The 25,784-nt window shown below is 46.5% G+C and overlaps 1 protein-coding gene across 1 annotated transcript in view; it reads right to left on the bottom strand.

Moving 5' to 3' along the window:
* Positions 1–5,311, bottom strand: part of BRS3 (bombesin receptor subtype 3) — a 189,306-nt gene extending 183,995 nt beyond the window's left edge. Inside the window, exon 1 of the mRNA XM_069612802.1 lies at positions 4,704–5,311. Coding sequence (XP_069468903.1) covers positions 4,704–5,137 — 434 coding nt within the window. The 5' untranslated portion in view covers positions 5,138–5,311. The remainder of the gene's footprint in view (positions 1–4,703) is intronic.
* Positions 5,312–25,784: the final 20,473 nt, after the last annotated feature.

Below are 25,784 nucleotides of genomic sequence, written 5' to 3' on the forward strand. Positions count from 1 at the left end.
TCAATTTATCCAATTTGGCCTCCACAAGATGCGTGTCCTTTGGTACGGCTATATCCATCTTATGCGTCTCCTGTAGTGCGACTATATCCATCTTATGCGTCTCCTGTGGTGCGGCTATATCCATCTTATGTGTTTCCTCTGGTATGGCTATATCCATCTTATGCGTCTCCTGTGGTAGGACTATATCCATATTATGCGTCTCCTGTGGTACGGCTATATCATTCTAATGCCTAATCAGGTATGAACGTTTCTTGTTCCTTCGGATCACATTCTTAACTCCCTACACATTCCTTCCAACTGAGTGTATTCAGCGCTACCATAGTGATCACCGATAACTTATCCAAAGCCCACCCCCTTGAGCGCCCTCACAAATGCCCCAGCAAACCAATGTACAAAAACTAAAACCAGCCCCCCCCCCAGTACCCACCACATGTCCTTTACTCTAACGCACAGATGCAATTTCCCCAATCCCATGAAGGAAGGCTACAGGTCAACCGTAAAACACCCCAATCAGGTTTTTCACCGGAACGTAAGCCACTCAGGAAAGCAATCTGTCAAGAAAACTCAGGAGTAAGCTCAAGTCCGGGGAGCCCAATCCATGAACAGAGCAAACCTTGCCTGCACACAACCCATCCCCTTGCCCCCACACTTAAACACATACATCCATGTGGCTACATCACCCAACATTGGGGGAACAGAAGTATCCTTTGTTCCAGTATACATAGTTCCCTCTGAGCACCCTCCAATTTAACTTGCCGTATAAGGATTGCTTCAGTATTCAGCGCTCTGTAGGTTCATTCGGGCTCATCAACCAGACCAGTCTTCTGCAAACCATCCAGTCCCTGATCAAGATCGGTCTCACTCAGCACCACAGTGCCATTTGAGTTTACAAAGACCCTTCCAGTAAGTGCCATCTTTGTGGCAGTCACATGAGCTATCCATGACCAGTACTACGTGAATTGCTATCCCTCTCTCTGGGTTCAGTGCCAGTGTGCTCCACCTCCTCAATCCAGCCCCAGGCCACCTTTGGACTGCTGACGAGATGTGTCTTGTACCATCAGATTCAATCTGTCTGGGTAGAAATGCCAATCACTGACAACACTGAGTTTCTGATCAAGTAATGCCAGTTATAGACAGCGCTGCGGAGGGGGCACCATGCAGCTGAAAAGTGGGGGCTAGTAACCTGTCTCCCAAGGAGGACAGGAACAGAGAGGTCACGGGCTGGCAGAGCACCAGCCAGTGTGCAGGTAGAAGTGCTAGCAAAACACCCTCTCCCTCCGCTTTTCCCCAAATTCCTCAGACTCCTGGTGCTAGGCAGGATGAGGGGGCAGGGAGGGAACAACACCACTGGTCATGGACACCAAGTAGGTGTGAAGCACCCAGGGCAGGGAAGTAGGAAACACCCAGGTAGGAACAAAGGGGCACCCCAAGGTGCAAATTGCCATTGGCACCAGCTGGCCAGGGGCTGGACAAGCCCCCACACAAGCACACAGAGCCCAGGGCTAGTCCCTGGCCAATATAAGGAGCAGCCAGAGAGCACAGTTCAGTTTGCGACCCTGCACGGGGAACCAAACAAGTATCCTGCATATGCAGTTTACATTTTCTGCCCCCGCCCAAACCCCCCCCCCCCCAAGGACCCTCCTACCCAAAAAAAAGGGAGGAAAAAAGAAGAGAAAGATGCAGGGCAGCGTACGGTGCCCACATCGATGTGAGAAGAAGAAGGCGGCACAGGCCAGAGGGCGGTAACCTCGGGACCTCGTGCCCAAAAGTATACATTATGTATTATATTGTAAATCATGATCATATCCGAAGACCAAGAGAACGAAACGCCATCCTGTGGCCAACGGAAATGGGAACCGAACCATCACCATCTAAGTTAGTAAAAAATATGGGAGTCCTGATGGACCAAACCCTTACCTTAGAACCACAAATAAATGCAACAGTCAAGAAATGCTTTTTCCTCCTCCACACGGCAAGAAGAATCCTACCTTTCCTCTCCTTCATGCACAAAACACTCACTATTATCGCCCTCATCATGTCAAAAATCGACTATGCAAACAGCCTCTATCTTGGAATACCATTATACCTCCTGAAGAAACTACAACGGATCCAAAATACAGCAGCCAGACTACTCCTCAAACTCTCAGGAAGAGAACACATCACTCCTGCCCTAAAGACACTACACTGGCTCCCAGTGAAACATCGGATCACCTTCTAAACAATGTGCATAACGCACAGGGCAATCAGTGGACAAGGAGCAGAATTCCTATAAAAGAAAATAACAATCTACAAGCCAACTAGACTCCTCAGGTCCAGCAACGAAATCCGCCTGGAACCAAAATCATACCTCAATAAAAAACTTGGAGGCACCTCCTTCTACCACTTAGCCGCAAAAACCTGCAACAACATCCCAAAAGAAATAAAACCAAAGATCACCTAAAATGTATGAAATTACTAAAAACCTGGCTCTTCAAAACACCACATTCATACTGAAAACTGAAATGGAAAGGAAAAAAAAGGCATGACTAAACTGGAGTGCACGCGGACAATTCCCAGAACCGATTAGGAAGCAGCCACGCCACCTGGACGAGTGACGCCGGGTAGAGTGGAACACAGGCGACACCCAGGGAGACGGAGTCAATAACCCCACCCTAATCCCACCTTACACCCGCACTCGCCCCATAGTTGCCACCAGGTACCACAGTGTTGTAGAATTGTCGGGATATTAGCAATCACCACATTAGCTGAGCTGTGGACATTGGCAGGTGCACTGGCTGTAGGAGAGGGAAGGGAAGACAGGCAGGGCTGTGAGGGAAGCTGGGGAAGGAAGGGACCAGATGTGAAAGGGACCTTGAAGGCCGGATGGTCCCAGATCAGGACAGAGGCACAGGGATGCTCCCGAACCCCATCTGGGGAGATTACAGAAGACCAGTGCCTCAATTCAGGATAGATATGCCAATTGCTAACCAATTGCACTAACAATTTCCCCCCTCTGCATACACCTCTCAAACTCCAAACCAAACACAACCGCAAACCTACAGCACAACAAACCGCACAAACTTCACTACAGTGCAACAACAAAACAAAAACACACAGACTCTCACAACACTACACAACGACTGCCAGCCGCAAACACTCCAGGCCCAGCCAACTGACCCACCGGTCTGAGGCCGCCAACAGCACATCACTGCTCTCTTGCACTTTTCCAGTTTCCTCCCACTCATACCCCCTCTCGTCCTCTTTCAGAGCCGCCAGAGCGCCAGGGGACCACTCCGGTGGTGATAGTGCGTGGTATAAATGTCCTTTAACATTAACATATTATTGCAATGATATTTAGTGTTTTATTGCGTAATGTGCAATAAAAAACCACGGCCTTTTATTGCCAACACTTACATGATGTTTCGTGTGGTATCTTTGGGGCTGATGGGGTCAGTGAACAACCTCTTGGGTTCCCCGGTTACTGGCAACACGGAGTGCCTTGTCTTTCAATGGCACTGGCAATGCTGGCAGTACCCTGGCAGGTAATGGCATTCCTGGTCAATGGGTGGGTACCTGGGTTGCTTTTTTTTTAGCAAAGCTGCGACTACTTGGGGTTTTGATGGAATAGTTGGCATTGATATGAATACCTAGGCTTTTAATGACAATACATGACAAGGGAGCCAGCACATGAGCTTTTCATGGCAGCGGTGCACATTACTGAGACTGTGTTAACAATACTTCGCAACAGTGCGAGTACCGGAGCTTTGGGTGGTAATATCGTCCATGCGATGCGGGCACCAGAACATAGCATTGCAAAGCCTAGCAACATTATTGTGCTGGCAGCCAGGATCTAGCAAATAAAGCCGGGACATGGGCATATGATGGTACATGCCAATGCCATGGCTTTATGAGGGTTGGCTATAAGGTGCGTGTGCGCTTGTGAGCCGCAACACGTGAGTAGCCGGCGTGCGTTACCCCGTTGCTTACCATTGCCGCTACTTTCAGACCATGCTAATACGGATGCAACCAGCAGCGGCCATAGGAATCCCCAATGGTGTTGACGCGTATTCATATACAGTCAAACGATGTGCACGCTATCTGCAAAAATGGATTGACGAAGTTTTACTAGGTTAAATAAAAGCAAACTACGCTCCACCTAAGTTTGGATATGATATATAATACAGACATTTTTGCATGTCTTTTTTTTTGTTTAAAGTAAACACATTTGACTGCATGAGACTAGGTGGAAAAAAGATAACATTCTTTAAGATTCCCAACGGGGAATCTTAAAGTGTATTACAGCACATACCACGTTCACGTGTCATCGCCAGGGCAAAAGCACGATTTACGTCTTGCCTTGTGGTAATGCCCAATGCCGCCAGGTGGCAGTGATGCACCGTTCATGTTTTCTCATTTGAGCCATAGGCAAGGTAGTTTTAGAAATGTGTCACTCAGGTCAGTGCGGTCCGAACATTACAAATTGAAAAAAAAGACACGAAAGTACTGTGGCAAACGTGTCATTATTATATCAACGACAGTTAATCGCATTGTCATATTCAAAAAGTTGTACTTGTTGGGGTTACTTTATAAAGATTGCACACATTAAACTTCATGTTAAGTTATTCTAGAATTGCCGGAGATCACACAGAGCTATAATGAAATGAATGGCCGCCCCCGTGCATGCATGCATGCAGGCATGCTAGCGGCTAGAGGCGGCGGCCCACCTGTCGGCGCTGAGCACGGTCAGCGTGAAGACGGACACGCCGACCGAGGTGAGCTGGATGAAGGAGAGCGCCTTGCAGCCGGCCCGGCCGAAGGACCAGGCGTCGGCGATGTAGCGCGTGGCGTCCACGGGCACGCAGGTCAGCAGCAGCAGCAGGTCCCCGAAGGCCAGGCTCGTGATGAAGATGTTCGGCACCGTCTGCATGGACTTAATGGCGAAGAAGACTCTGATCAGGATGACGTTCCCCAGGAGACCCACGGAAATGATCAGGGCGTACGCCACGGTGATGGCCGTCACTACCCCCAGGCCCGGGGCCGGCTCCTCCTGGGCGCCGCCGGTGGCGGCGCTGCTGCCGTTGCCGGGGCCGCACGCTTCACTTCCATTCAGGTGCGCCGACAGAGTCTGGTTCCCTGAGGGGAACACTTCGCGGCTCATCCTTCCGGGGTCGTGTTAAGCAGCCAGGTGCCCGCTTCAGTTAGGGAGTGTGTGACCCTCAGCATGACAGGAAGCCCCAGGCGGACCCCCCACGGCGCGCCATGCTGCCTCGAGCGCGCAACTCCTGACTCCCGAAGGGTGCTCCGCCAAACGCGCACACTTTTAATGCTGAATGGTGTGGGAGGTGGAGAAGATTTTTTTTTTTTTTTTTTACTGCCTTGCAGCTTAGTGGATGCCTGGGAAATGCACTTCTCCACATATTTTTCAGCATGCCATTATGTTTCCATCTGAAACAATACCAACTTTTTAACGTGTTATATACATTTTTTCATAATATAGCAGCGAGAGCGCACTTACTGCCTGGTGCTGGTTTGACCCACAAGGGAAATTGGGTAATTACCCAGGCAGGCCGGTGGCTCTGAAAGACAGGTATTGCCTCCCAACAGGCAACAGACATTGGACCAGCCCTACCACCCCAACCTTTCTGAGGTACTGTCATGTGAGGAAATACATGTTTCTGTAGTTGTTTTGTCTACCTCATAGTGTATGATGTCTCCTCTTCTTACTGGATGGCACAAGATCCATGACTGCACTCGCGTGCCACTCTCATGCTCATCCCTATGGTTCCCCTGTTGGTGCTCAACAATGGCAACCCCCCCCCCATACCCCTCCGCACTAGCGTGAGTGGGGGTTTAGATTCTATTAAGAGACACAGAGGCAAGTATTATGCAATGCAATAAACTCCTTTACTGTCAACTAGCAGCAAAGAATTGAAAATGTTACAAAACGCCAAAACATTTAAAAACAGTATACCAACATAAGAAATATAGACACAGATCCCAATCCAAGATGGAAGTCCTGGCATGACAGCCGATCATGGTCTTTCCCCTCCTATAAAGGCCCATGCAGCTAGTCCCTCATCCTCTTCTGAAGCTGCGAGAGGAAAGTGGAAAAGAAGTTCCAGACAGAAGCGCCTACCGTCCGAAAATGGAATTTCACCGGAACCTTCGATCCTCCTGACACTTCTTCTGAGACACTACTCCAACGTTGTCCTCAAACGACCACTGGAGGAAAAGAAACAAAGCGTCAATATGAAGGAGGGAGGGATAATACTCGCCCTGTGTCTCTCAATAGAATCTGAACCCCCACTCACGCTAGTGCGAGGGGGGGGGTTAGCTATACCATGGCGAGACCGGAGGCTTCCGTTTATGCAAGTTCAAGGCTCTTGCAACACCACATTAGCTACATGCTAAACTTACCTATGATAAACAGACTTAAACATAGACTCATCAGACCAATCAGCTGCCTGGCGGATATCCTCCAACCTCCCCTTAGCAATGCTGACTTAGAGGACATGGCTTCCAGAGCCGAATGAGCCTCAAAGATGGACATATCTATCCCATGCTCCCTAATAACCCAACGCATCCAGCGAGCCAAGGTGGCTTAGGAAACTGCAGCAAAAGGCTTTCTGAAGGAGATGAGCAACTGAGAGGTGGCTGGAGCTCATATCTCATTAGTAACCTTGATATAAGCTTGCAACCAATCAACCACACACAATTTATGATCCTGCGGAAACTAAGGATAAGAATCCGAGGTAGACAAACCCTTTGTCCTACGTGAAATAAAGAATGTTGCCCCCTGAGGGGAATACACTTTATTATCCACGCCCAATGCTTTGACATCGGAAACCCTTTTCATGGAAATAAGGCATAACAACATAGTTAACTTTGCAGACAACTGTTGAAACGAAAGATTGTCATTTAATGGACCTGACAAGCATCTCCTGAAAGGCCCGGGAATGCACTCGCAAAAATGTTCCATGCCATGAGCGGTAGCTGCCGTTGCAAAATCAACTCATGACAAAACTCCCCCCCCCCCGCCGGGTCTGTGATTATCAGAGGGAAGGATGGAAGGTTTCTGGGAATGTCTTCTGCGAGCTCCAGAACAGTTAGGCACCATACTTGAGTTCACCAGAATTGGGTCAAGAGGACCAATGACGTTACCTGTCTGCGCACCGGAAGTAAGACCCTCGGAATGGGAGAGAATAGCAGAGGATGGCAGGAATGCATACCCCTGAAGATGAACCCAGTCCTGAAGAAAGGCATCTACCGCCACTGCGTCTGAATCCAGACACCAGCTGAAGAAACGAGGGACCTGGCTGTTGAGGCGTGAGGTGAAAAGGTCCGTAAGGATCGGGCCCCAAATTTCTGACAGGATAGCAAACACTTCCCTGTACAGCTTCCAATCATTCCCATTTCGAAGGAGCCTGGAATTCCAATCCGCCACCGTGTTGCTGAAGCCTGTCAGATACTCCACCTGCAGCATAATCCCGCGATTGAGGCAGAAGTGCCAGAAGTCTCGTGCTAAGTCTGCTAGCCCCTTGGACCGAGTGCCCCCCAACTTGTTGATGTAACAGACCTCCGACACATTGTCCATTCTCAAGAGAATGCAAAAATTCATCCCATCCTTGGTGAAACTCTTCCCTGCAAAGGTACCCATCAGGATCTCAAGACAGTTTATATGAAGAGACTGTTCTAGAGCGGACCACTTTCCTCCTGTAGAAACCTCTTATTTTCGAGCTTCCCAACCAGACAGACGGCATTTGACGAACACCATATCAAGATCAAACCCAAAGATAGCCTATCCGTTCCAAACTTCAATGTGCTGCAGCCACCAATGAAGCTCGGCCGTTGCGTCTTGAGACAGGCTCACCACCTGAGAATAAAGGGCCCTGGACTGAAGATGCTGCTTCTTCAGCCTCTGAAGAGCTCTGTAATGGAGAAGGGCTGGAAAAATGTCTTACATGGACCTGATAGCATACCCAAGTATCGAGCAAGAAGCTGCAGTGATAAAACCCCCTTCTTTAGAATGGATCTGATCTGGGACCGAATCCCCTGCATCCTCTTATGGACCAACAAGAGCTGGCACAGCTGAGAATCTATAACGAACCCCAGAAACTGGACACCTTGTGTAGGAACGAGGACATACGTTTCTAGGTTGATTGCAAACCCCATATCCTGAAGCAGGGACACAGTCAGCCGAAGTTGGGAGAGCAGAAGTCTTTCCTGCGTTAGGATGAGAATGTTATCCAGGTAAATGATTATCTTCACTCCCCTCGACTGCAGGAAAGCCCTCACTGGCCTCAGCAGGTTTGTGAAGCACCATGGACCTGAGGAGAGACCGAACGGGAGAGACACAAACTGCCAACACCGACCCTGCCACTGAAACTGCATAAATTCCTGATGAGGGGGAAAGACTGGGACTACCAAGTATGCATCCTTCAAGTCTATCTTGCCCATCCAATCCCTCTGCAGGAGGGAGTCTCTGAGATGAATCCCTTCCCTCTTGAAGTGACGATACACTTCAAAGGAATTTAGGGCCTTGAGATTGATAACCGGTCTGAACTCCCCATCTGGTTTGGGTACCAAAAAGATTAAGCTGACATCACTGCGGGAACCACTGCCCCTTCTGAATGAGATCACGCACCTCTGCATCGACCCAAGCTTTCCTCTCCTGACCGAAGACTGATGGACGGGGCCGAACAGCCTGAAAGTAGGAACTATAAAACTCTATGTGGCAACCTGCACTGTCTGCAGCACCTAAGCGTCCACTGTGAAAAGAGACCAATTGTGAACAGAACAAGCTAACCTTTACCCAAACTCCCCTACCCCGGGAAGAAACCTTTGAATGAAAAATGCTCACCTGAAGCAGCACGTCCACGACCTGTTCCCCTGTATGAGCGGCCTCTCCACTGCGTTCTTTCTTGTGGAAAGAAGGTGTCAGAAGCTCCTCTGAAGCAATATCTGGAACACCCTCCTCTGGGCACAAACTGAGTTGGACGGGAGGAGCTCCCAGAAGAGCGGGCTGTGCCTCTTCCGGCCTTGCCAAAAACACCCTTGGTCGGGCTTTTTTGATGTTATTCTGCGCCTTGTCAAGAGCGGTAAATGTATGCACAAATGAGAAGAGTTCTTTGACAAACCTCTCCCCGAACAGCAACCATTGAGACCCGCTCCTACTGGGGCCATATCTGCCAGTTTGGAGTCTAGGCGCATCAGCAACACCTTAAGCTGCTCTGAGGACAGAGCTGTGTTAGCATTGCCGAGCAGGAAAACACTACGCTGGACCCAGCCTCTGACCACTGTCTCGCTGAGAGGGGTGTCATATACCGCTCTCTCCTCCAGCATATTAAAGACCTGTGTAAGGGGCCCCAGCACATCCAAGAGTTTCTCCTGACAGGACTGAAGAGCCTTATCAATTCCCTTTCTAGGGTCCTTACCCTTTTTTGAGAGATAAACCACCATCTCAGGAGTCGCTGCATCCTTCTCCAGAGGAGAAGGACGTGGCACTCAGCCCTTAGTTTATTACGGGCGCCCCCCATGGGCTTTCTCACCCAGTGCTGTATAACGGAAGACACAGCTTCCGATTGTCGTCACTCAGCGACAAAGGATGCTGAATACCAGCAAGGACACCTCGTTTTAACCTTCTTCCTTTTAGGAGGGGAATCCGAATCCACAGAACATGAGGAGGATTTTGAGGAAGAAGCAAAAGGGGAACTCCTATCCATACTCCTATGCCTTTTCCTGGACAGGGACCCCTTTTCTACATGCTTAGTCTTGGCTTAGCTGCACCCGTGTGAGGCCTAGGCCCTTTGGCCGGGGTATCAGAAGGTCCTGCCAGACCTTTTTCATGAAAATCAGCTATGTCATTTACCGGGCGCTTAAAAGCAGAAGCTAGTGTATATTTCAGGTCCCACAACGCCACATTAACTGACTCATAACTTCTCTACAGAAGTGTCTATTACCCTGTTTCAACCTGCGCCCTGAAACACACTGCTTCACTGGGAGCTCATTCTCCTCTGAGGAACTACCTGGACTGCTTTGGGTGCCCCCTTCACTACCCTGGCCTGAAGCTCCTCACCCCTAGGAGCGGACATGGTTCCTTTTACAGCTACAATAGATAACCCCCAAACTATGACAGAAAAGGGAGGGGGTGATGGGACTCAGGTGAAACACTGCATAATAGTAAAAACACACTCTGTTGACACCAAGACCACCTCGAGCAGAGGTTGCTCCTCATCCCAGCAGCCCTGTAGGCACCACACAGATGAGAGTAGAAAGGACAAGCAGGTCAAGACTCATAAGCACCCTGAAGGAGCTTTTGCCATGCTGCTAAACCGAGCAGGCTTCTTTCCGGTGAAATTAAACTGTGTCCCGTGGAGACAAAGTATCAAGAACAATGGCTTAGAACTTGACAAACAATATTACAGAGCTAGTGTGATTCTCCAATAACTGATTGCAAGAAGGTGCTGCACTGCGCCTGGAGCGCACGTGCAAGTTGAGCCCCTCCCAAGGCGAGCCCCTCCCGTGGTGACTCGCGCTGAAAAGGTAAACAGGAAAACAAAGAGCGCGTCTCTCTCCAGTGCGTCTCTGCCAAGGAGAGAGACTTGCTGCCCGGGACGCTGTACAACGTCTCCAGGGCCCACAGTGCACACGAGTGAACACTTGCACAGGCAAGAAAATGAAAGCGAAATGGGGCGACTAACCAACTGTTAGGGAGAATTCTCAAAAATGTGTTAATTCCCTACACCTTAGAGACCCCCAGCAACTTTGCTGGATTTTGAGAATTTTACTTTTTTACCTGGAGAGAGTGTGACCCTTTTTGTCCCATTCTCTCATGTATTTTAATGGGATTTTATATGCTGTGTTTCTTTTTGGTTATGGAGTCTAGCCAACTCCATAGGCATCATCTTTTACAATTGTGTCACAAAGCACCTTCAGTGCAGTGGCACAGGGGTGTCTTTCAGACTTCCCAAGGTTTAAATACCTTCTCTGGGATCAACTACTGTTTTCCAGAGGAGTAAAGTGAAATTGGCTTTACTTAGCATTGTACTTGCTAGACCCAGCACACCCTATCTTACAATAGATTGCTGGAGGGGTTACTTAGTATCCCCTGTGTCTAAATGCTCATGAAACATTTTTTATGTGACCCTTTCCTCAAATGACTGGCTGGTGGCAGTGGTTTCGTTTTTAACTACCTAGGTTTGCATTTACTGTGACCGTTCGCGGACCCGGTAACGTTAACCGCAGGAGCCATCTTTTTCAAAAAGGCATCCAGCCATCTTTGCTAAAATGGTGCCCGGTCTTCTTTTTTCACCAGGTCTTTGTGGAAAGGTCCTTCTAGAGAGTTTCTCTGCACTACAAACCAGGCTTGGTCTCTTTGTTCATTTCGCCTTTGGCAGGGTTTCTGAGAGAAACCTGCCTCTAGCGCCCGAGTGTCTGGGGTAGGCAGGAAGTGAGGGAGGTACCCGAAACTTCCTGTGCTTAGTCTCCTACGAGACCAAAATGCACTCTGTGGTGATTGGCTGGCTGACTGTCCGGCAAGCACAGCCACCCTGCTGGGTGAGTGACAGCTAGGCTGGAATGAATGGGAGAGAACTGAATAAAAGGGGAGTCTTTTTGGCTTGGAAAGCAGAGTCGACCACTGGACGAAGGAACCGAAGAAGAGCTGGAAGAGGACGGCTGCTGCAACTCCCGGACCATTGGTTTGCCCGTTGAGGCCCTGCTGCAGTGACTACTTGCAAAGTTTGCATCGACAGAGAAGCCCTGCAAGGACGACTTCTCCCTTTGAGTTGGTGGGACCAATCAACTCCCAAGTAATCCATCTGGACACACCATCTCAGAGCTGGCTGAATTTCCTCAGATTTGCTGCAGGAGACCGTGGAGCTAGGGAGAGGGACACCAGATTGTGTGCGTTGCTTGTAAGCTGGCCTAAAGCTTTTGTAAGATCCTCCGAACTCCCAGAAAGCAGGACTGACGAAGCCTGACCCCCTTCAGTTGAGTGTGGGACCTCAGATGTGAGGAAAGTCCACATTTACAGCCAGGAACCACGCTTATTGCTATTTGCTGTACCGCAAGGAGCTGAAACGCCAAACAGCCACTGAAAGTAAAGTTTGCCAGTTGCCAGTTTTGACATTACTGGTGTAGTGCAGGAGTCCCTCTATGTCCTCCTTCTTGTCCCCAAGACTGAGGCCCAGGAACGGTGAGATCTGCAGAGCTGCACAGGAACAGAATTCTTCAGCTGCATCTTTTCTTCTTTACCAAGGTACTGTAAAACTAGCCTAAGCGAACTTACCTCTTACTGCGGAAGTGCTTGTAACTTCTACAACTTACAAGTCTAATCAGCTTGTGGCCCTACATTTGATTCTTCTTTTTTATCAAAGACTCCTAAGAACTTGTGCAAAGACTTTTACATTTGCTTACCTGAAGTGCTGCATCCTATACAAAGACTTTTGCCCATTGACTTTGGCTTAGCCTATTTGAATGTAATGGCTCTTCTAAGTGCTATCTGAAAGTATTTGCCCTGCTTATGAATTTGTAATTTCTTGTGTTCTAATAACCTTTGCCTTTTACCAACTTGTTAAGAGGGTTCTGAATGCCAACAGTAAGATATTAAGGTCCCCAGCACCCTTGTTACTGAAGTAAACTGTGGGTGTAGGCTGTGTCTGTAGGCCATCCCAAAAGGGTCTTGTCTGATTCAGAAACTTAGAGTGTACAGTATTGAAGTATATTTGTGTGTTACTATTCTATTGCTCCCTTTTGAAGAAGGCTTTATAACTGACTGATAATGTCATGATGCCTACCCCCGGGCATCCGGACCCAGCCCAGCAGCCTCGGGAGCTGGCATCCAGACATTTACTGAGACCCCAGCAGCCGCGTCTGGGGGCTATCTGGGTTCAGTCCTAGCACCTCAGGCACCAGGCTCATATTAGACATCAGTCCTGGCGCCATAGGCGCCAGGCTCATAGGCATTACTTAACTCCTGCAGACCATGCTGCAAATGAATCAAAGCCCACGTGAGGCCTGGATGGGACTATTTTATTAAAAGGGATTATTTTTTACTTGGGTGTGGTTCTGGGGAACGTCTTACCTGGGACTACTTTGCAGGCAATTTTAACCACGCCCAAACAGCAGCCCATGCTTCGCGTTATTCTGCACTTCAGCAGCGTGACGCTCACCGTGCCTGCAGCATCCAGTCCTCAGCCACGCCCGCCTCGAACCTGGACACCCTCCTAGAAGAAAGAGAAATAAGAACAAGAACTTACCTTTTAACCTTCATCTGTTCCCGAATTCACCGCACTTCAGAATTGGAAAAGACACGTTGTAAATAAAAGCATTGCTTTGATAGCAGGCGCGCCGCGCCATACTTACCAGTCTGCATCTCCCCGGTTCAGCGCTCAACAATCAAAGCAACCATATTATACTCACCAGAGTTACCGCTCCCCTAGGCATTCTTCATCGGCGTTCCACCTCTTTACGCCGCACCTGTGGGAGGAAAGAACACTTGTTAAAGACATTTATGTCGCTTTTACCGGACAACGCTGGGTAATACAGACTCTTGCCCACGCACAACCTGCCGCACTACAGGTGAACTCTTCTCGGATTAAGCTGCAATACAAAAGGGATAGAAACAAGTGAATAACAGACAATTGAACTCTATAGACATTATACTTACGGCTCCTTGCCATTTACCACGGAGTCCAACACGTCTGGAACTCGCCCAAAATCTTCAAACCAGTGAAGCAACTGGGATTCTACGCCCCCCTGTGCTCGGTGCAGGATGGAGAGCTCGTCATTACAAACAATAAGGTGAGACAACAAAAGGGGAATATCGGGGTGTTTAGAGGGAACGAATTAAACAAGTGTTTCCTGGTATCCACTGGGTGGCTAATTCCCCTCCTCCTGCTTTTAGGAAACTACTTATACGAATCAAGCAGACGAAGCTAGGAAGGCCGGTCCAGTCAGCCGTCTCTGTACTACGAATAACGCTGGTGGAGACCTTAGCAGTCCAGTTCCGATCGACGCCCCCGTGGGAATCAGGTGAGCGTTACAGATAAATACATTATTAATTGTGTATGCAAGAAACCTTGAGTGTAAGAGTTTATTTGAATACCTGTTACTGTGAATCTTTGTGTAACTCCACTACTGCTCAGATTTCCCCTCTTGAGATAAGCGTGGCTGCTCAACACGCTACCAAAAGGGTGTAGTACATGTTTATATCAAAGGTTGGGTTGCCTATACCTGTAGTCAGAGTTGCTTGAGTGTTCCCAGATGGTACTGCATTCAAACTTTGCCTAACACCAACACACCGCACACTGCTCAATATTAATAGCACAGAAGTAAGCATTAACATAACATCAAAATATCTTATATTGAAGCACATTCCAAAATATATAACACACAAACAGTAGAAAAAGAGAGTAACTTATCTGCTGGTCGAGCAGCAAAGAAGAAGGGATGAGGGACCAGCTGCATGGAGCATTATAGGAGGGGACAGTCCCTGATTGGCTGTCATGCCAAGACTGCCATCTTTGTGTATTTGTCATATGTTTGTATACTGTTTTAAAATGTTTAGGTGTTTTGTAACATTTTCTAATATTTGCTGCTGGTTGTCAGTAAAGGAGATTATTGTATAATAGAAAGCCTCTGGTCTCGACATTGAATTCGGGCTATGAGTAGGCAATGCAACAATTTGGCCCATATGTGCAAATCGCGCTTTGCTCCGTAGAGCAAAAAGTACACTCTGAAGGACAATGGACCAGTGTTGTTGGTAAAAAATACCATAAGTGCAGTACATTCAGTGTTAAAACTGGCCCATATTAACCCACCAAACCACCATAGGCTGGTTTGTCAGGTCGGCCCTTCAGGTATTGCCCTATGGGCACGTTTTGAGCTTGCTCTTATCCCCTCAGTTCTCTGCCCACTGGCAACATATCCGCCTCATCTGGCTGAGCCCTTTTCTGGTTATGTTGCCCACATGCCTGACCCATCATACCTCGTTTTTGGCCAATGTTTACATTGCAATTCTAGGTCATTTGTGGTGATGCAATTCTAGGTCACTTGTGGTGACTTCAAGCCTAATCCATTCCAGTTGCTTGGCTCCCAAGTTTGAACCATGGGTACCTATCCCCAGTCACTTTGGCCAGCATGGTACACATTTTTGCTGACTGAGCAAACCCCAACTCATTTGTGGTCACTGGACATTCCAATAGGTGCCACTCTCTGGTTCCATAATGAGTTTGGCATAGGGAGGGGTTAAACCAGGCTTCTCCACTTTAGGTCATGTTTTCATCTTGCTCCATATTGCCCACAAATATTATTCAGTGACAATAAAATGCCTCTCTTTGTAGTACTCTTGGACTTTCTGTTCCAAGGCTTGGAGATGGACCCTATTCTGTTGATCATTGGGACCTGTATGGCAGCACAACTTCTCAGGTGAGGTTTATTTTGGAAGGGAAAACGTCTGCCAAATACCGGGCAATGCTCATAGCCCCGACCTTGTTTTCTGTATACATAAATGACAGGGCAGAGACAGTTCTTTCTGACTCAAAGGATGTTCCATCTGTGAAACATGTACGAGTTCTGTCACATCTCAGTACAGATGGTTCTGTTCTGCTACCACATACACCAGAGGCACTCCAAGCCCAACCTGGGGCTATTAAAATGTATTGCAGAAAGAACAGACTAGTAATTAAAATTGCGAAATCAAAAGTAACGGTGTTTGGGGGAACAACTCTGTAACATATAAGCACATACATCTTTTTGCATAAGAGTCCCTTGGAGCAAGTGTCAGCCTTTCCTTTTCTGGGTGTACGTTTTGTGGACACCTCATATTGATATGGCTTTATCACAAGCAGTGCCTTCTGCTAGGGCTATTATCTGCCTGAAACGCAGTCATGAAAATATGATCTCTCCCGAGGTGAAGATGGGTTTCTTAGTGGTATTGTGGCTTATGGTCCAGAGGTATAGAAGTTAGACCCAGTCACAAAAAAGATTGTGATTGGCGAAAGAGGATTTTGGGAAAGGTTCTTGCTTCTGCCGCCAGGTTTTCCCAATGCGGCTCTAGAAGCTGTAATTGGAGCACTGCCAGCATTCAGTCGGGTGCGTAAGAGATCTGCCTATTATGCCTGCTAAAATGTTCAACTCAAAAACAAACAACTTGATCGCCTTAGCATGGAAGGAACATGTCTCCATGGCTGCGCCCTCAAAATTTAGAATTGCCCTGAAACTTGAGCTTGAGATGGTGCAGACATCAGCAACGATGTAATAAACACACCCTGGGAAACGTTTCCAGGCTGTTTTTTCTCTCCCCAAAACAGTGCCAATTCGCTGGACTCTGAGTCCCCATCACAAAGAACGTGCACGGGAGCCTCTTGCTCAGTGCGAAATGCAAGTAAGTCTGAGCACTGGTAAATGGTACTTCACACTGTGTGATTCCCGCCCCATTGGGAGCAGTGCCGGGCAGCAGCCCCACGGGGCCATAGTCCACAGTTTGAAGCCCACTCCCCTAGCGCATTTGGGAAGAGGGCAAGAATAATAGACTCCCATTCCATACTATGCCTGGTGCTAATGTACAGACTTTACATGGTCTCTAGCTTTACCCTGGTTTACTTAACAATATTGCTTTCACACGTTTGGCCCTGGCCTGAACTCCCCCGAAATGTTCTGTATTCTTTCAACTCACCGGCTTTTCCAGGTCTCTAGTCCATCACCTGCAGCTCATTTGCAGCCACCACCCCCAACCCAAAGACTAACCATGACACGACTTTCAAAACAAGGATTTGCAAAGCCAATAGGTAAGGCTTTTTCTTCATAGATGTTCGTGCTAGGCTATGGATGAATATGAAGTTTGATGTTCTGTTAGTGAGATTTATACCACACACTGCTGCCATTTTCATGGTCTCCAGGTGCTCCGGCGTATCAGAAAAGGAATGAGGGTTAGGGAGGGTTAGTAAGTGGGATGGAGTCGGAGAGTGCAAGCAAACCTTTGCTGTGATGTTGGCAGCTTCAGTTTGGACAACAACGGTCACTGTGTTTTGGGTCTGCTTCCATTTGGACAACAATGTTCACTGTGTTTTGGGTCTGCTTCTATTTGGTAAGGGTCTGGTTTATTTGTGTGTGAATCTGTATAGGATTGTTTTGTGAGTATGTGGTGTAGTTTTCTGTTTTGTTTAGTGCTTTGGGTGTTGGAGGGGGTGTGCAGTTTGCTGTGCGATTTTAAATATTGTGCTGTAGTAGATCTATGTGTATGTTATTTGGTAGTTGAGGGTGTGCTGTGAGAAAATAGAAAGTCCTAGAGTTAGTGGTGAGATATGTCTGTTTTCTTGTGGGTTACTTTGATTTGGTTGGGCTCCATTCCTTCTATGGTCATTCTCGTTAATATACTTTGGTTTGGGGTGTCGCTCCTTCAGTCGTGGTCATGGTTTCTTCTTCGATAGAACTTCAATTTAAAGTGAGTGAGTTAAAGAGCCAGATTTCTAGTAGTTTTCTGAATTTTAGATGTTCTTCTGTTTTGTGTTTCCCTGGGGATTGAGTTACAAAGTTTTGCCAAGATGCAAGAGAATGAAATGACGATCCATCAAATTTCTGTTTTGGATATTGCTTTGGTTTAATGTGGATGTCACCGCTTGATCTCTGTGTCTCTGAAAGGCACAGGGAATCCCACTCTCTAGATTTAGGGTATTATCATAACAGTTATCTCAGAAGGAAAATCCAGAGGAAACAATTTGGGAATGCTGTATTAAGGATTTTATTATACCTAATACAATTTATACTGTGTGAGTTTAATCACAATTTAATCTGCACTCAAGCAATCATTTATTTAACATAGCAGGAATGAGTTTAAAAACATCATCATTTCATAAAATTCATACTATCAAAAGCATTAATCCACACATACCACATACATAAGTCCACTCATACAAACCAACAATAGGTACAAGCTAAAACCATCTAACAAATATAACAATTCATTGACAATCCAATTATTGTGCAAAAATTGATCTCTGGCCTTGCTTTGGTTTGTAAATGCAGTTTATTTTTCCTGTATGAATTCCACTACTTGGCAGTGTATTGCTATGTGGGTTATACAAAGGCTCTTGAGGTAAATACTTTTTTGACTGGTAGCCAGTGTAGGGCTCTCAGTGCTGGTTCTCTTAGTGATTCTGAGGCATAGCCTTTTCGCCGCGCTCTGTATTTGCTGTAGTTTTGGGTGAGGTAGTCTGGCATTCCAAGGTATATGCTTTCGGGGTAGTCAATTCTTACCATAACGAGGGAGATGGCCAGTGTTTAGTATCTGTTTGATTGTGCATAGGTGAAAGAAGCTCTTCTTTACTACTGCATTGGCTTGTGGTTTGAGTGTTAAGTCGTTGTCCATTAATATTCAGAGATTTTCTAACTACTTTGGAAGGTTCCCATTTCACTGGGGTAAGGCAGGTTGTTTCTGTTCTTTCTGTTAGAAAAGATATTAACCATAGCAGAACCCTTTTGCTGTTTCCTTTTTCTTGCAGTCTTTTGATGCTCGTTTCATGGTGGACTGTGTCACAGGCTTTTGATGGGTCTAGCAGTATTAGCGCTGAGTTGACATTTCAGTCAGTGTTAGTTTCTAGATCATCAAGATGGATAGTAACACTATTTGCATTCCTCTCATGGGTCTTAAACCGACTTTTGCGTTGTCTAGTATCCAATTGCTTCCTGTATGTTCCAGGATTTGTTCATATACATAGCTTTCTAGTAGTCTCGCCAGGTCAGTGATGTTTGAAATAGGTTGGTACTTGGTTAGGTATTCTGTGTTTCCTGAGGGGTGTTTGAGGAGTGGTTTAATGTATGCCACTTTGAAAATTTGTGGTACCGCTCCTGTTGTCGAAGAGTGGTTAAAGAGGTTCTAAAAGTATTCTGCATGCATCTCTTGAATGAGGATAATCTTGTAGATGTCTGGTGGGCAAGGGTCTGTTGGTGATCCTGCTTTGTTGCTTTGAGTTTTTAGTGATGAATGGTGTGTTGAAGACTCTGGTATGTGTTTCGTCTGTCCATCTCGGTTCTGTCCCTGGTGTTTTCAGCATCCCTCCTTGTGTGATTGGAGTGTTCATGAATGCCTGGTTGTCAAGGTGGGTTGTAGGTTGATAGGTAGTGGGACAAATAGAGTGATTTCAGTCATGTTCAAGCAAAAGGGGCTCTCTTCCAGAAAGTGGTTAAGTGTTGTGTTTGTTGGTGTTCGTTGGTGTTACACATTATCAGCGTTGGTCATGGTGGCAAAGAAGGAGATTAGGAAGAACGGCACATAACGTGATAATGCAGGCTCCCAAAGCGACGGTTCCTTGTGAGGAAGACCGCGGTCTAATTGTTCCAAGCACATCTTACGTTCCTGTGTCTACTCACGTGACTGCTGATAAGGAACGAAGTGTTACTAGCATACGCGTCGCTACTGTTCATACCGACGCTCCGTAAATTCGCCGCTAGGATTCCTCCTTTTGATATTGCTAACTTGCATTCTCCTCTAATATCTAAACTTCACTCTTTTCTTTCCGCCTCCCATACCCACAGGCTTATTCTCAGGCCGTATCCCATCTCCACCATAGATTTCCAGTTAGGAGTTTCGCCTGTGTCTGTAAGTTCCCTTAAACTTAGTGTCCTCTTTAACTCATTCAATCCTCCCATTGCTAACATTCATTCCCTTACTTATCCGTTCAATCAGCACCACAGTTCTAAGACTTCCAGCCATCCGGAAACTCCCAAGAACATCCTCATCCCATTGAGAATCACATTCTGAATACAACGTACGTTTCCATTCCAAATCCGTAGTATTCTCTTGTTTTCTCACTCTTTCCTACCTGGCATTTATCTGTTCTATCTTGTTCCCCGGAAAGGTTTCCAATCCTCTTCGCACTCCAGCTCGCCTAGAGGGACCGTCCAAGCTGCTACCCTCCGTTCCGAAGAGCCACCGCGATTCAGGGTTTTATTCCCCAGGAGGGTTTCCCTGGGGATTCGGCCTCCCTCCTCTCTGATATTCAATCCGGGGAGTGAGAGAGAGCAGGACTCCCACGGGGGATTCCTCAATCTCTGCCTGTTGCCTCCGGTGCAAGTCTCTGTCTGCCCAGCTTAGTGAAAATGTAAGTCTTTGATTTTACATCAGATAACAGTTGGTTCTTTGACATGGTAAGTTGAGATGATTGGTCTTCTTCCATCTGGTTTGGTTTTTATGGTGCCTTCTTGCATGTCAGTTTTTCCTGGTGCATGGCATTTTGTTGGAATGTTTTTGTTGGGTCGAGCGGCTTGTTGGTTGTCAATTCCTTGTTTGCATTTGTCTGTTTTAATTAGGTTAATCTTTCTGGTCCGTTGTGGTAGCTTGTCTGGATCTCCGCAGTTTTTATTTGCGTGTTGTTCAGTTGTGGGGTTTATGGGTGATAGATTATTTCCTTGGTTGATATTTGTCGACTGGCGTCTCCGTGGGTAAGGCTATTTGAACAATTTTTGTTGGGAATGTCTTTACTGGCTGCATGTGTTTGGTTTGATGTAGGGTAGTATCGATGCCATGGGGCACTCCAGGTTTGGCCTGTTTCAGGACCACTTTAGCTCAGGGCCCCAATCTTATATCACAGGTGCAGAATCTCACATGGGTGAAATCTCGCAGGGGTGGAATATCATAGAAGCAGAATAACGCTGGGACCAAGACTCACTGTGACGGTAGCTTCGCAGTGGCAAAAGTTGCAGTGGAAAAGCCTCACTGCGGCAAAACATCCACAGCGGCGAAAGCCTCACTGTGGGTCAGCCTCTCCATGGCAAAACATAGTGGCAAAAACCTCACAGTGGTGAAAGCCTCACTGTGGCGGTAGCTTCACTGTTTGCAAAAACCACTGTGATAAAGCTCACATTGGCAAAACCTCCAAGTTGCTTGGTTTCAGAGTGGTAGAGCTTTCACAATATCAGAGTTCCATATTAGCAAAGCTTCACAGTGGCAAGATCTCGTGGCAGAGATCTTACAGTGGGGAAAATCTGATGGCTTCAAAATGTCACAGTAGTCAAATCTCAGTGGTGAGGCCTAATTGTGATAAAAACTGATAAAGGCAAAATTCTGATAATTGTGCGATCTCGTATTAGTAGAAGTCACATTGGCTAGATTTCAGTGGTCAGGCCTTACAGTGGTAAAAAAAAACTGATGGTGATAAAATTTGATAGCGGTAAAATATCACATTATCAACGCTTGCAGCAACACACTTTCAGTTGCCAAAACTTCGAAAGGCAAAAACTGATAATGGCAACATTTGATAGTGGCACAATCTCACATTAACAAGATTTCAGTGGACAAACCTTGCAGTGGCAAAAATCTGATGGTGTCAAATTTTGATAGCAGTAACAATTCTCATGTTAGCTATTTCAGTAGCCGAACCTTACAGTGTCAAAATCTGATTATGGCAAAATCTGATGGTGTAAACATTTCATGGCTGTCAAATCCAAAATGAGCAAAGCCTCCAGTAACACACTTTCAGTGGCAAAATCAGATGGCAGCAAATGCTTACATTAGCATAATCCCAGTGGGAAGAACACCTAACAATGATAAGCAAGGTTCACAGTGGTAAAATCTACCAAAGGGTAAAGCCTCACAAGCGCAGGATCCCACAAGGGTACAATGGTACAATCTCTCATTATCAGTGTCTTACAATATCACTTACCTTATTGTCAGTGATCCCATGGGTCAGTGGGGAAATGCAGAGCAAGGCTGGGCAGCCGGCAAACAAGAGATTGCCCTTTGCCAGCTGCCAGGACAAGTCTGCTCTGTGTTTCACCTTCAATGGGATATGTTTCCTGGGTCAGCTAACTGTGAGGTCTACCAATCAGTGCTTTGGGGGAAGGGAGTTGGCAACGAGGGGGAGAAGGCGTGCAACAAGGGAAGGGGGCTGGTTGGCTGCACAATGCGGATGCCATTAGATGCAGGTGTGGAGGTGTGGCGCAAAAAGTATCAGCATCTAGGCTCAAATGGCGTAAAGGAAAAACATACTTTGGCAAGCGGGTCACTGCAGTAATCCTGCTTCATCTGGTGTGACAGAGAAAGGCTGTGCTACGCTGGGATGGCTTGCTAGGGGACAGGTGTTCCTGTGGACCACCAATAGGGGCTCAGGGAGGGTGGCCAGAAGGTTGGGAGAAGGCAGGCAACAAGGGAAGGGGGCTGGCCCGCTATACAAAGCTTATGGTGTTGGATGCTGCCAGGGTGGTGGGGGTCAAAAAGTATCAGTATCGATAAGTTCGATTATTGCATGGGCTGACGAGTGTCATTGTTTAGATGAATGATGAATGTGTTTGTGTGAATGGAGGAGACTTGGGTATATTTGTGGGAAGAGGTTTGATTGTTTGAAAAGAATGATGGGTGTGATTGAATAGTTTGTGAAAATGTGTACATGAATGAGTATGATTAGATGGATAGAGTGTGATTAAATGTGTGTGATTAGGGGGATGGATGGGTGAGAACAGAAGCATGGATGTGATTGTGTGATGGATACATGGGTATAAATTATCAATGTACGTAAATGTGTTTGTGATGGGTGAAATAGGATACATGGATACAATTGAATGGGTGAAACTGGATGAGTTAAACTTCCAACATTGAAAACAGATTAACAGCTTCCATTTTCTGAGGGTTAACAAAAAACAGAACCGGAGTATATGAGCACAAAAGGTATTCGATTCCCAATAGAAATGGAATACACAAGAGATGTTAAAAGACATAAATAAATAAAGGGGTGTTTTTCTTTATCTATGAGAAATGGGTGTGTTTTAACATTATTTTAAATATTTTCTGACACATCCAATTATTTTAGCTCCAGTTTTGACCTTTGTGCCTCAAGTACAGTGCAGACATGTGACTAATTGGATTCTGGTCCACAGAAGTACTAGAATCCCTACCAGGATGAGTAGGGGTAAAATGGTCCACTGAGCCCTCAAATTTCTGCAAACCAAAAAACAATGCAATCATAACGGTAAAACAGGGACAGTTAAGAGATATAGCTCCTTTGCCATTTATGAGAATGTGGGCCAAGGGAAGGCTATACTCTCAAGAACGGTGTGAAGGTGAACCAGTAGTGAACCAAACAACACAGTGTCACAGTTAAAAATAAAGGGAATGTTCAATTAAGGTTTTATAAAAAAAGAAACACTTTAATTAAAAAAAAAACGCCATCTGCAGATAGAATTAATTGAAAATGCTGTGCAAAAACCCACCCCCAAAGGAAGAACAGAGAAGATGCGACAGACTGGAGAAAGTAGCACTCTGAGCATAATTCCAGGAGTGGTAGGTAAAGTACTAACCACAAAAAAGGATATCTTGATTGAAAACGAAAGCGATCATGACCTAACCAGTCTCTAGGTACCAAGTGGACCATGGGGGCAATTCAGAGTCAACAGTACCTGGATTCAGTTCTTGGTGGGCTGACTCAGTCAGACCCGGAGTCAAATGTAGATGTGAGCTGATCAGCCTCAGTACAGGCACGTGGAGGGCCCAGCAGCAAGCGTGTGTCTAGTAGGGGTGAAGACGGAAGCTCTGTGCAGTAGAAAGGCATCTCTCGAGGATGCAGGTGTGGTCGGTCTCAGGAACGTTCAGCAGTTGACGAGGCCGAGTTGGGCTTTAGCCGCCAGTAGAGGTCGATGTCACTCCAGCGGTTTCGAGTCGGTGGGCAAAGGTCATCAAAGTGGTGATCTAGGGTGCATCAATGTGCGATAAGAGGTGGCAGTTCAATGGCTAGCTGGGCTGAGCCAAGGTTGTAACCCCCGGTTAGAGTTGGCGTGTGACTCTCCAGTGATTTTGTTCAGCTCCCGGTCTTGGACAGTCACTTTGGACCTATCAGATGACATGCTAGAGAATAGACATAGATGAGAGAGATGCACCATGGTTTTGCTGGAGGGCTCACCACAATGTGGTGGAATGAAATGGTATTAAGTGTGGCATGAGGGTCGACGTACTCTCTGTGACCTGAGCAGGAACATAAGGGAATAACTAACTTACACATATATTGAATAAACATGTGAACAGGTGATGGCCTGTGGGACTGACCAATTGCCCCCTTTTTTCAATTTTTTACAGTAACATGACTAAAGCTTCAATGGGCAATAAATTACAGGTCAGAATAACTGAAAACAATAAGAAGTGTTTTTGCTCTAACCCTTCGGAAGGTTTTATGCCCTGATGAAGGCTGGTCATGGAAAAGGAATTTTGCAGACCCGTGCAGCCGAAACTATAGTTGACAATTGTGATATGTTTAAAGCAAGAACTGTATAAATGTAATGGTTGGTTACCAGATATGTATTGCGATAACAATCTTGTAGCCACTACTTTGTTATTAGCACGTTAGGAGAAAAAGTGGCATATACAGTTGGAAGTATTGGTGCCAGGTGAAGATGAACTACATCACCGTGATTATATTAAGGAATTATGCATATTGAGTCATGGGAGGTACATGTGGTTGTATATGAAGAGTGAATGGTACGGTTAGAATTGTGTGACAGTTGAATATACAGTTGGGCTAGAGATATTGGACACACATAACCAGAGTCCTGTGTTAATAAATGTATTGTATATCATATGTTTTAGATTTATGGGAGTACTGCAGGGGAGGCATGGGATCACAAGTATGACACTGACACAAAAGATACAATTTGTAAAACATTTATTAAGTTGGTGGGGTTTGGAAAAACTCCTACTTTGCCCTATAACTAGGAGGGAAGTCTTCTCGACCATCAAATAATAAAGAAAACAGTCTTAGTCGTGTCTGTCAAATCAGAATGGCCTATGCTAACAAAAACCACATTCCTGCCCTATCCCTTGTAAAAAAAAAGTAATGGAAGTATGTATATAAAAGGAAAGTCAGTGTTTGACAAAGAATAAATGTGCCTGAATCAGCTCTCCTCCCTACGTTCAGACAGCACAGAATAAGGCAGTCTCAGTAGGCAGGATGACACACTCTGGCTCAGGTTTTAACACTAAAACAGTTCGGAATGTGGATCGAGGCCTGTCTGACCTTCCATGTTAGAGGCTCTTGTTCCAGTCTTCCGCAAATAACAAAACAAAATGTTCATACAGGTCTCCCTCTGTTGGACTCAGACCTCTTCAAACAAAAAAGCAAAAGTTCAACATCGGTCCCCCTCTGCCGGGCTCAGAGCTTGCACATTTCAATGTTGGTCCCCATCTGCCGGGCTCAGACCTTTCACAGTTCAACAAGACTTGCCGGGGCTCCCTTCCCCAAGCCTTCTCCATGTCGGGTCTCACTCTGCTGGGCTCAGACCGCGTTTCGGATGTCGAAGACTTTCGAATGTGCAGGGCTTCCTTTACAGACCACCGTAGGACCACTTCGACTCAGAATTCAATATTCAATTTTTCCTCTCCCCTTCTCTCAGGGTTAACTTGGTTCACTTTCACTTTACAGTTCATTCACTTTTATCATCTCAAACAATGCACCTTTCACAGAGACTTTTGAGTGGGATACTCCTTTTCGCCGGACCACTCTGTTACTCTGTATCGCTGATTCCACAGCTGTCTTTATCTTACAGTTCATTTACAGGTCTGCCTTTCCTTGCATCTCATCCACATGCGTGCAGCCTTCACTTGTGGCACAGTTCAGTCTTTCACACCGGTCTGTCAGGTCGCTTGCCAATTCATCTGCTTTGTGCAGTTCTTTCTTTTTTGATTCTTAATTCACGAGTCAGGGTTAGTACCACAGGCTTGGCTTCGCCTCCCTGTCACCCAGGAGAGTCTCTGGCATCCTTGAAACACAATGCAGTCTTCGATATTGGGATCTGGCCTTCTCCATGTGTCTTTCATGGCCTTG

This window comes from Ambystoma mexicanum, chromosome 5p (genome assembly GCF_040938575.1).
Source record: "Ambystoma mexicanum isolate Mex_15411 chromosome 5p, UKY_AmexF1_1, whole genome shotgun sequence".
NCBI classification, from domain to species: domain Eukaryota; kingdom Metazoa; phylum Chordata; class Amphibia; order Caudata; family Ambystomatidae; genus Ambystoma; species Ambystoma mexicanum.